This window comes from Geotrypetes seraphini, chromosome 7 (genome assembly GCF_902459505.1).
Source record: "Geotrypetes seraphini chromosome 7, aGeoSer1.1, whole genome shotgun sequence".
Taxonomy (NCBI): Eukaryota; Metazoa; Chordata; class Amphibia; order Gymnophiona; family Dermophiidae; genus Geotrypetes; species Geotrypetes seraphini.
In genome coordinates, this window is record NC_047090.1 from 121052550 (window position 1) to 121065416 (window position 12867).

General features: G+C 39.0%; 1 protein-coding gene across 3 annotated transcripts in view; it reads right to left on the reverse strand.

Moving 5' to 3' along the window:
- Positions 1-12867, reverse strand: part of KNL1 (kinetochore scaffold 1) — a 173264-nt gene that overhangs the window by 92665 nt on the left and 67732 nt on the right. For all 3 annotated transcript variants that reach the window (XM_033952570.1, XM_033952569.1, XM_033952571.1), the window contains one exon: positions 12512-12668. In XM_033952570.1, the coding sequence (XP_033808461.1) occupies positions 12512-12668 (157 nt within the window). The remainder of the gene's footprint in view (positions 1-12511; positions 12669-12867) is intronic.

Here is a 12867-nt window from a genome sequence, read left to right on the forward strand (position 1 = left end):
AATCTGATCATTGGAATAACGAGTCAATGGTTCCCAAATTTTCTTAAAATTATGAATATTTCCCTGTTGTAATGCTATTGTTTTTTCCATTTTGTATATATGACATACTGAATTCCACCAAAATGTATAGTTTAATTTGGTATAATCCTTCCAATTTTGAGTTATTTGTTGCATGGCGACCCCTGTCAATATTAATAATAGTTTGTTATTGTTTGCTGTAATCGGACTCCGAGTTCTCATTGCTGTACCAAATAGTATAGTATCATATGAGAGTCCTACATGATTTTCTAGTAATTCATTAATTTGGGGCCAAATTAGTTTCCAAAATGCATTTACACAGGGACAAAAAAAAATTAAATGGTCTAATGTCCCAACTTCTATTCTGCAATGCCAGCATCTATTAGATCTAGTACTATCTATCTTTTGTAAGCGCGTAGGGGTCCATAAAGCTCTATGTAACAAAAACAACCAAGTTTGACTCATAGATGCTGACTTTGTAGATCTTAATCTCCAGGACCAAAATCGTGGCCATTGAGACTCAGATATTGTCTGACCAATCTCAATACTCCAAATATCCCTAAGTCCAGTTTTCTTTTTTTTATTTAAAAATCCATTTAACAATTTATACCATTTTGTGGCTTGGTGACCCAAGAAATCCGCTTGGAAACATAGAACCTGCAGACTATATTGAGTATTAAGCGCTTTCCATTCAGGGAACCCTGCCTGAATAGCTTGCTTCAATTGCAACCACTTAAAATATTGTGTTTTATTTAATCCAAATTTATGTTGCAATTGTGAAAAACTAAGCATTGTTCCTTCTGAAATAATATCATTCAATGTTCGTATACCTGCAATTATCCATTGTTTCCAGACGATTTTGTATCCGCCAATCTTGATCCTGGAGTTTACCCAAATTGATTGATTTAATGATTTAGCAATTGGTTCTGGTGATAGATTACTAATATATCTTAATGTCTTCCAAGTATCCAATAGAATTCTGTTATCCTTATATCATCTTGGCATGTTTATACTAATTAGATGTTCTAAATGTAGTGGGAACAGGAGCCGCCATTCTAGATATAGCCAATCTGGTACATTCTCCATGAGATCTGGGAGGATCCAATACATACCCTGTCTTAGAATATAGGCTTGATGGTACCTATAAAAATTTGGAAAATTTACCCCTCCCTCCACAATTGGTCTTTGTAAAGATACTAAAGCAATTCTGGGTCTTTTCCCAAACCAAACAAACTTTGTAAGAATATTATTTAACTTTTTATAGAATGACCCCTGAAAAAATATTGGTATCATACTCATTTGATAACAAACCACAGGCAACATCATCATTTTAATTGTTTGGACTCTTCCCCACCAAGAAAGATGTAAAGGATTCCATTGCTCACACATTTCTGTTATTTTTTTTAATAAAAGTTTTTCATTTTCTTTGACTGTATCTTCAATTGTATTTTTGATAATAATTCCTAAATATTTTAATCCTTCTTCTTTCCAAATAAATGAATATGAATCAAATAATCCTTTGGTACAGTGAACATTAATTGGAAGAATTTCCGATTTACTCCAATTAATTTTATATCCAGAAAATTTCCCAAATTTCTCTAGAAGATTAAGTAAACTTGGAACAGTATTCTCTTAAGGTTCTCTTAAATATAATAATATATCATCTGCATATGCAGAAAGTTTAAATTCCCAGTAAGAAAATGGGATTCCTTTTATCTCCTTAGTTGGATTAATTGCAATTAATAAGGGTTCTAAAACAATATCAAAAAGTAAGGGGGACAAAGGACATCCTTGTCTAACTCCCCTACGCAAGTTAAATCTATCTGATAAATTGTTATTAATATATAATCTTGCACCAGGAGAGCTATACAAAGTCTGAACCATTTTAATAAAACCGGGGCCTATTCCAAACCATTCCAGAGCAAGAGTGAAGGATGTGACCAACAGGATCTCCAGGATCATAGATGGCGCAGGGGGAGAGGACACCGCTGTGCTTATCCACGTGGGAACAAATGATGTGAGCGGGCGGAAGTATGACAGGGAAGAGCTGAAGGGCCAGCTCCGCTCACTCGGAAGACAACTGAAGATCAGGGAGGTGAAGGTGGCCTTCTCTGAGATCCTCCCAGTACCAAGAGCGGATGGAAAGAGACAAGGGGAATTGCAAGAAATCAACGCCTGGATGAGACGATGGTGCGAAGAAGAAGGCTTCGACTTCGTGCGCAACTGGACGGCGTTCTGGGGAAAAAGCAAGTACTACAGAAGGGACGGACTACACCTCAACAAGGAAGGAGCAAGAGTTTTGGCAGGCAACATGAAGAAGGCAATCGAGAAGGCTTTAAACTGAAAGATAGGGGAAAGCCGACAGTCGACCACCGGTCGATGGCACGGATAGCAGGATGCCCCGACGAAGAAGCCAAGGACTATTACTCCTACACAAGAGAAGACGACCTCACAGCCAATAAGGGAGAAAAAGCAGGAAGGGACAACTCAGACACAGGAGGGGACGATCACACAGCAAACAAGGGTGATAACACAGGAGCAGTAAAGGATACTGTAATTGAAACTATAGGGACGGCCAAGAGTAGAAGGTCCAAAAAGGTAACACGAAGGGAACTTAGATGTATGTATACGAATGCTAGAAGTCTAGGTAACAAAATGGGGGAACTAGAGACAATAGCAAGACATGACATATTGGATATCATTGACATAACAGAAACATGGTGGAATGAAGAAAACAAATGGGACACAGTACTACAGGGTTACAAACTGTATAGAAGAGATCGAGTAGGGCAGAAAGGTGGAGGTATTGCTCTATATGTTAAGGAGGGAATAGATTCTGTTGAAATGGTTACAACAGAAATGAAAGAGAAGCTTGAGTCACTCTGGATCAAAATTCCTGGTCAATATGGCGCAGATACGAAAATTGGCCTTTACTATCGTCCCCCAGGACAGGCGGAGGAAACTGACTCAGAAATGATGGAGGAAATCAAACAAGAATGCAAGACAGGCAATGTAATTATATTGGGAGACTTCAATTTCCCAGGGATAGACTGGAAACTAGCAACCTCCAACTGCGGCAAGGAGGCCAAGTTCCTGGAGGTGCTAGGGGATTGCTTCCTGGAACAAATGGTAAAAGAGCCGACAAGAGGCAACGCCACCTTGGACTTGGTCCTAAATGGCCTCACGGGACCGATAACAGAAGTGGAAGTCATGGTTCCACTGGGAACGAGTGATCACAATGTAATCAACTTTAAACTTGACATCGGGAAGGGAAACATGCCAAAACCTTAACCACCACCTTAAACTTTAAAAAGGGTAAATACGATCGCATGAGAGCCATGGTAGAAAAACGACTCGAGAAGATGGTGGACAAACTTGAAACGGTAGATCAGGCATGGTCCCTACTGAAAAATACTATCACAGAAGCACAAGATCTCTATATTCCGAGGATTTCCAAAGATCGGAGAACAAAGAGCAAAAGAGAACCGGCATGGCTTACCATACAGGTGAAGGAAGCCATAAAAGAAAAGAAGGACTCTTTCAAAAAATGGAAATGCATAAAGACAACCGAAGCCTGGAACAAACATAAAGATGATCAGAAGAAATGTCACAAGGCGGTGAGGGATGCCAAACAGGAATATGAGGAAAAAATAGCCCAGGAGGCCAAAAACTTCAAGCCCTTCTTTAGATACGTGAAAGGGAAAAAAACCTGCAAAAGAGGCAGTGGGACCCCTGGACGACCAGGGAAGAAAAGGGTACATCAAGGAAGATAAACAAATCGCAGACAAACTAAATTCCTTCTTTGCGTCCGTCTTTACGAAGGAGGACACCTCAACAATACCTGAAGCGGAGAAAGTGTTTGCAGGAGAAATAGAAGACAGCCTCACCACAGTTGAAGTGGACTTAGACCAGATATACTATCAGATCGACAAACTTAAAAGTGACAAATCCCCTGGACCGGATGGAATTCACCCGAGAGTCTTAAAGGAATTGAAGGTTGAAATCGGAGAGTTATTGCAAAAACTTGCAAACCTGACAATCAGAACTGGACAGATACCGGACGACTGGAGGATAGCGAACGTCACGCCAATTTTCAAAAAAGGATCGAGAGGGGAACCGGGCAACTATAGGCCTGTGAGTCTTACGTCTGTCCCCGGCAAGATGGTTGAAGCACTGATCAAGGATAGCATAGTCCGGCACTTGGACGCACACGACTTGATGAAACCCAGTCAACATGGATTCAGGAAAGGGAAATCATGTTTGACGAATTTACTCCAATTTTTTGAGACCATGAACGAGCAAATTGATAGTGGGAAGCCGGTGGACATAATATACTTGGACTTCCAGAAAGCGTTCGACAAAGTTCCACACGAAAGATTTCTCAGGAAACTACAAAGCCATGGCATAGAGGGAGATATACAAAGATGGATAGGCAAATGGCTGGAAAACCGAAAGCAGAGAGTAGGCATAAATGGGAAGTTCTCCGACTGGGAGAACGTGACTAGTGGTGTACCCCAGGGCTCGGTACTTGGGCCGATCCTTTTTAATATTTATATCAATGACCTGGAGGAAGGAACATCCAGTGAGATCATCAAGTTTGCAGACGATACAAAACTATGCCGGGCAATCAGATCGCAGGATGATAGAGAGGAACTCCAGAGCGACTTGTGTCGGTTAGAAACATGGGCGGAGAAATGGCAGATGAAGTTCAATGTGGAGAAATGCAAGGTAATGCATTTAGGCAATAAGAATAAGGAATACGAGTATACAATGTCAGGTGCAACTCTGGGGAAGAGTGCACAAGAAAAGGACCTGGGTGTACTGATAGATAGGACCCTGAAGCCGTCGGCACAATGCGCGGCAGCGGCAAAGAAGGCAAATAGAATGTTGGGCATGATAAAGAAAGGAATCTCGAGTAGATCGGAGAAAGTTATAATGCCGCTTTATAGGGCAATGGTCAGATCACACTTGGAATACTGCGTCCAACATTGGTCTCCCTACCTAAAGATGGATATAAAACTGCTGGAGAGGGTGCAGAGACGAGCAACAAAACTGGTGAAGGGTATGGAGAAACTGGAATATGAGGATAGACTTATAACACTAGGATTGTTCTCCCTTGAGAAAAGGAGACTGCGTGGGGATATGATCGAGACCTTCAAAATACTGAAAGGAATCGACAAAATAGAGCAGAGAAGATTATTTACATTGTCCAATTTGACACGGACTAGAGGACATGTAATGAAGCTAAGGGGGGACAGGTTCAGGACTAATGTCAGGAAGTTCTGCTTCACTCAGAGAGTGGTTGACACCTGGATTGCCCTCCCAGAGGAGATTATTGCGGAATCGACCGTCCTAGGCTTCAAGAGCAAACTAGATGCATATCTCCTTAAGAGAGGCATATAAAGATATGGTGGACTATAAATTACGCCAGGTGTACACCTGGCAGGGCCTCCGCGTGTGCGGATCGCCGGACTTGATGGACCGAAGGTCTGATCCGGAGATGGCAGTTCTTATGTTCTTAATTGCAATAATCTTAGATTTCCTTTTTTTGGCTTTGAGAAAATTAGCTAATAATCTTCCAGCTTTGTTTGAATTACCATAATACTGAACTTGCTTATAGACGATATCTTTCCTCACAAATTGAGAAGAAATCTCATTATATTTCGCTTTTACTTTTAATAAATTTTGTAATGTATTATGTTCCCATTTCTCAATTAATTTATTCTCTAAAACTTTAATTTGTTTTTCCAAATCAACATATTGTTTTTTAAGTTGTTTTTTGATAAATGCTGAATATGAAATAATATTTCCTCTTATTGTTGCTTTAAATGCGTCCCACAAAATCTCAGCATTAATATTGTCCGAACTATTTATTTGAAAAAATTCATTCATCTTTAATTTAAAATCTTCCAGAAAGTTCGAATCCGCAAGTAAAGCATTATCAAATCTCCAAATTGGATTGAAATGTTCTACATCATTATTCTGAAAGTCAATCCACACACCAGCATGATCTGAAATTACAATGGGATCAATAACTGCATTCATCACTCGCTGCGCTATATTATTAGACACGAATATATAATCAATTCGTGAGAAAGATTTGTGGACCTGAGAACAAAAAGAGAATTCCTGATCATTAAAATGAAGAATACGCCATATATCAACTAAATTACAAGATTGAACCAAATTATCTAAACCTAACGATTTCATAATTCTACTTGGTCTCTAATCCAAAATTGGATCCATTACAGCATTGAAATCCCCTGCTACTATTAAATTAGAAGTAGCCAGTGGTAACAGTAATTGTTGAACTTGTAACTCCATTTGATTCGAATAAGGAGCATATAAATTTAATAAATCCAGGGTTGTATTTCCCAGAACCATATTGATATGCACCCATCTTCCTAAAGGATCATGGTTTATTAATTTGAAATCAGCAGTGCATTTCCTATTTATCAGGACAGCAACCCCAGCTTTTTTCCCTATTGCAGGTGCAAAGAAGCATTTAGAAATCCAACCCCCAGATAACTTTTTAGATTCATGCTCAGAAAGTTGCGACTCTTGAATAAAATATATGTCCGCATTTTGTTTTTTAAGGAACGTTAGTACTTTCTTTCTCTTAATAGGATGATTTAAACCATTGACATTAATAGAACAAATTTTTATATCCATCTATTTTATAATTAAATTTTGGCAAATACTTCTATAATAATAAAGATGATCAGATCTCAGCACATTAAGTAAATATATTTTCTTCATCCAATCCCCCCATCCCTTACCCCCCCCCCCCCCGAAAATAAGATTATAAAAGAAAAATTCAAATTTTACATTTATCCCATTTTCAATAAACATTTCAATTTCTGCATTTTTCCCAACTTCATGTCTTAAAGAAACATTAATCATCCCACTTCTCCTCCCCTTCCCAGCCCTCCACCCTATTCCCACCCCCCCCACCCTTTAATAAATGTGTAAGCTTGAAAACACACATAGATAATCAGGTAAAGATAATTCCCCCCATAGAACATTAAAAAAAAAAAATCTATAATCATAAGTTACACAAAAAATATTTTAACAATTAAACCCTTTCCTCAAATCCCTAATATCTAAACCAACCCCTTTAAAAGAATTTTCTTTAATAAAAACCAAACAAAACTTTTATGTAGAACCCCAATCAATATTAAGAATAAAGTGATTCATAACAAAAATCATTTTTTTTTCCTCCTTTCCTGTTTTTTTCTTTCTTCCTCTTCCTTTTCCATTCCAATAATCTTTTTACATAAAAGCATATTACTATATAAGTAATACCATATGAGGCTACTCATCAAAACTACATTAGCATCAAAAATAAACAGCCTGTAAGTGATTCCATAACTCCATAAAAGGATAAGATTCCAAATATGAAACCATTTCAATTCTAAAGCCAGTAAACTGTACTAACTGTATTAATGACTATATTAAAAGCACCAAATATATAATACATTGAACTGCATCTTTTAAAGAAATTGAAATGCAACACAGAGCATCTAAAAAATAAATAATAAAGTCTATGTCTCTGTAATCATAAGTTCCTCTTGTTTCTGCAAAAAGTCCTGCAACTCTTCTGGTTCCTTGAAATTCATTGTTTTATTCTTGAAAGTCACTTTCATCATCGCTGGATAAATCAGCCCATATTTTGCTCCAAGACTTCTGAGCTGTGGTCTCATATCAATACATTTTTTCCTCTTTGCTGCAGTGGCAGGAGCAAAATCTGGAACAAAGTGTATGCGAGAGTCCTGAAACTTTAAGTTCTTATTTTCTTTAGCCAGCCGAATAATATCCAAAACTTGCTGATGTCTTAAGAGCTTGAACATTATTGGACGAGGTCCCTTTTGAGTATCATTCCTCCTGACTGGTATTCTGTGAGCTCTTTCGATTTCAATAGGATATTTAAAATTGAGAGGGAGGATTTTAGGGAGGAGATTCTCCAGAAAGGAAGTAATATTATTTTCTTCTGCCCCTTCCGGGATCCCAAGTAATCTTAAATTACTCCTTCTCTCCCTATTACTACAATCCTCCAGCATTTGCGTAAGTATATCCATTTTCTTTTGCACCGGCTTGAATTTGAATAAATCTGTTTCAACTGCCAGCATTCTATCATTAAGATTAACAATCTTATTCTCCACCAGCTCCATTTTCCTGTTAAGAATATTTACTTCCTTCTTAACCTCTTTAATATCCTTAGAGTTTCCTAGCACAATTTCTTTAATTGCTTTCAGTTCCTTCAATATTTCAGCAGTTTCAACAACTTCCTTCTCAGCCTGTTTTTTCGAAGGGGTCGGAGGCTCGGGTTTGGCTCTTTTTGCACTTGCCGGCATCACAAAAGCTGAATCAGCTTTGTTATTCTTTCCAGACGCCATATTGATAATTAATTCTCCCGTATCCAACAAGAAAAGTTAACTTTTGTAACTTAAATAATCTTTAAAATGATCTATCGGGAAGGAGCTCACCGTTCACCCGACTGTTGCCATGCGCTTCCAAGCCACGCCCCCAAACTATGATGCCTTATAGAAGATCCATGAACAATATTTTGATGCCTCGCAGGTTGGGCTGGTACCAAGAGAGTTGAGTGTAGGAGACCTAAAAACATTGGCAATCTCCCTGTGAAAGAATTTATCAAACTGCTCTCGAAAAGAGTACACCAGTAGCAATTGCTCAACAGATGGTACCATTGGTGCAGCAGGTTGCTTCAATATGAGTGACCTGGCAGAAGATGCACCCCATATGGGAGAAACAACCTGCAGTTCAGCAGAGCGATGATGACATTTTTTGGCCTGCATCAAGAGACTCAATGCCTTCGAGGCCTGTGACATCTGCTGAGCTCACCAGCCAATACTATCGGTGCAGCAGATTGTCTTGGAGAGGGTGACCTCGACGAGGATGCAAACCTAGGAGGATACAACCTGTAGATCCTTAGATTGAAGGTACTGATGCATGATTGAAGGTGTTGATGCTGCAGAGACCTGCGACATTTGCTGGGAAGAGGATGATTCAGAGACTAGTTTCCCCAATGCTAGGAGATTTTCCGATGTTGATGCCGATGTAGGAGTTTTCAAAGGCAATGGCGCCGAAGTTTTTCTGATAATAATAATAATAATAATAACAGTTTATATACCGCAGTACCGTGAAGTTCTATGCGGTTTACAAAAGATTAAACGAAGGTACAAATTGATTGGACTTAAGAGAGGTGGAAGAAAGAGATTAATAGGTCAAAAAAACTATTATTGAGGAAGACGCCAGAGGGGGTGGTTAATGGAAGTCGCTCGAAGGAAGGAAAGGTGAGTAGTGGAGTCCCTCAGGGTTTGGTGCTGGGGCCAATCCTGTTCAATATGTTTGTGAGTGACATTGCTGAAGGGTTAGAAGGAAAAGTGTGCCTTTTTGCAGATGATACCAAGATTTGTAACAGAGTAGACACCGAATAGGGAGTGGAAAAAATGAAAAAGGATCTGCAAAAGTTAGAGGAATGGTCTAGTGCTTGACAACTAAAATTCAATGCAAAGAAATGCAGAGTAATGCATTTGGGGATTAATAATAGGAAAGAACCGTATATGCTGGGAGGAGAGAAGCTGATATGCACGGACGGTGAGAGGGACCTTGGGGGTGATAGTGTCCGAAGATCTAAAGGCGAAAAAACAGTGTGACAAGGCAGTGGCTGCTGCCAGAAGGATGCTGGGCTGTATAAAGAGAGGCATAGTCAGTAGAAGGAAGAAGGTGTTGATGCCCCTGTACAGGTCATTGGTAAGGCCCCACTTGGAGTATTGTGTTCAGTTTTGGAGACTGTATCTGGCGAAGGACGGTATGTACCTTTTGTTCTCATTTTTGTGTGGTAGAAGGGGTCAGTGAGCACTGGAGGAATGTGAGGGTGTCTTATCTTGATGTGTGCAGTGTTCATCTGGTCAGTTTGGGCAACCTTGTGGCGCTTAGATCCTTATGAAACAGGTCTAGTTCCAAACGTATAAGTTCCGTCCAGGATGTCTTGCTGCAAGACGTCCACATCTAACTCACCCTTGACACTGCCCAAAGCACTCCCATAACATGTCTCCACCATACCCATCTTGTGCTCTGAACATAGAGAGGCTGGAATACCTTGCTAGACATACAAAAAGACGATTTCAATTATCAGCACTTGGACATCCTGGCAATTAGGATTTTTTGGGGGGCATTTATGCTTTTTGATTATGGGCCCCATAGTGTTATTCATGATAATTTTTCTAGCTATGTTCACATATACAGTGGTTAAAGCTATAGCCTCAGCACCCTGAAGTTGTGGATTCAAATTCACACTGCTCCTTGTTACCCTGGGCAAGTCAATTAATCCCCCCTTTGCCCCAGCTATATTAGATAGATTGTGAGCCCACCAGGACAGACAGAGTACCTGAATAAATTAAATGTAAATAATTCTCAGTTCCCTTGAGAGAATGGTATAGAAATTGAATGAATGAATACATACATATAAATGTTTTAAGATAGCTTTAAAAGCAATTTTTTAAATAAAAAATCACTGGGGTGTGTGGCCAAAAAGGCAGCGAGCGTTAGTACAGAGTACTCTCATCTTCGCTAGTGTTCTAGCTTTTCCTCCAATGATGTCTCATACAAAGCGCAAAGGCGCGGTCCGGACAGGACCCTCACTGGCAGATGCTTCGACGCCCCTGCACCAGACAACTCTGGACTTCACTGCCAGGACTCCTACACACTCCGGAAAGCGAGGCTTGCTTGTGCTGGCACCTGGGGGCATGGCGGCTGCACTGGAGCCGGAAGTTTCTTTGTCGCCTCCGGATCCATTTGTTCCTCTATGTACCGCGAATGAGACGCCTGATTTGCAGAGCGAACCAGATGCTGAGATGGCTGCGGGAAAGGTCTTTGCTGAGGGAAGTTAAGCAGAGAAAGATCTTGCATAGAAGGTGAAATCAGCTGGGGTTGCAGGTTCTGCTTCAAGCCAGAAGGAGGTAACTCTATTGGACGTCTGGAAAATGCTCCAAAAAATGGATGGAATAGTTCAAAAGTCTGCCCAAGAAACAGCTGATTTGGTAAGGAACGTAGACTCTCTGTCTAAGATTGCTGAAGACTAAGTCTGATATTGAGATTAAATTTACTGTACTAAATGAGGACATAACTACTTTAAAATCAGCAGTAGATGCTTTGATTAAGGATAAGCTAATGACACACAGAAAAATAGAGCAATTAGAAAATTTTAACAGAAGGCTCAATCTCCGACTGTTAAATTTTCCAGTAGAATTATTCAGAAAATATCTAATACAAAATCTTGGCTATGCTCCCGAGGCTATGCCTCCTTTAAATAAGATTTATTACCTGCCTGCCACAAAAAAGCCAGGGAGCAAACCAGGAATGGAGAATCAAACACAACAAACTACAATGGACTTGGGAAACATCTCAGAGATTTTGGAATCGACAATATCTACAATTGAAGACGGAGCTACTCTGCTTGTTTCTTTTATTTTTCAGCAAGATTTAAACTCTATTTTAAAACTTTATTTCCGTAAATCACAAATTTCATTTTTTGGGCAGCGATTATGGATATTCCCTGATGTGAACAAAGAAACTCAGAAAAGAAGAAAACTTTTCCTTGTGATGAGGCAAGAACAAAAGAGATTGGAGCTACTTTTCAACTGATGTATCCATGCAAGTGCCTCATTAAATATGCAGGGATAAAATATACTTTTTTTGTTTCTGACCATTTGCGGTCTTTTCTAGACTTAAAGATCTCTAGAGGATAAAAGGAAGTAATAATAGATTGTATGAGCCACTGTTAAGCCTTTAGTTTTTTTCTTTCTTTTTTCTTAATAATTTGGTCCCTTGTTTTAAGACCACTCTTCCTACAGATTGTTGAGATCTAAGGAGGATAGAATTTGTTTCCTTAATGTTTAATCAGTTTTGAAATAGTTAACTGTTTTTCTCCGTTTTTCCTGCTCAAGTTGTAACACTTGTATTTATTTCAAACTCAATAAATAAAGCATTTAAAAAAAAAAAAAATCACTGATTTTTATCCATCTCATTAGCAATCAGTGCCAATTGTTATACAAGTCACTCTCAAACATATGACACAATAAATAGTAAATACATACTTAAAAGTAACAACTAGCAAAGTTTACCCCCTCCCCCTTTTACAAAACAGTAGAGCAGTTTTTAGCGCTGGTCACAGCGGTAACAGAGCCGCCGCTCAAAGGAATTCTATGAGCGTTGGAGTTGTTACCGCCGCGCTACGGTTTTGAGGTTAATTTGAGATACAATTTGAGATACAATTTTGAGGTTAATTTGAGATACAATCACTTAGATAAAACAATAATGTTAAATGTATGCATAAATCTTTCCACAAGTTTTCTATACAATGAGAAATACCAGTATCAGTCCAAAACAGGTCGGGAGGGTATTCTTACCCAAATCTTTGTAATGAGAAGATACAATAAAATCATTCAACAAATAAAAAACAAATTCTTACTGCCAAGATCAACAGATGTCCCATCCACTCTGGAGTCTTGTGAACTGCTGCTGCTGTAATTGCCATCAAGGCTTTTTGCTAAGATGATAGGAAGATTTTCACTTTCACCAGTTTCTGCTAGGTTGTCAGGCACTGTAGCGTTAGCTATATGGAAAGCCTGAAATATGAAATTACATAATATTTTGTCAAGAATGGTTTAAAACACTTATTCAAATATAACTTTAAAAATGAACTATTATATAGTCTATTTGATATTAAAAAATATATATTTTAGTTTCTACCATATTAAGGGCCCCTTTTACAAAGCAGCTGTAGCAATTCCCATGTGTCAAATGCAATGCAGCCCATTCAATTCC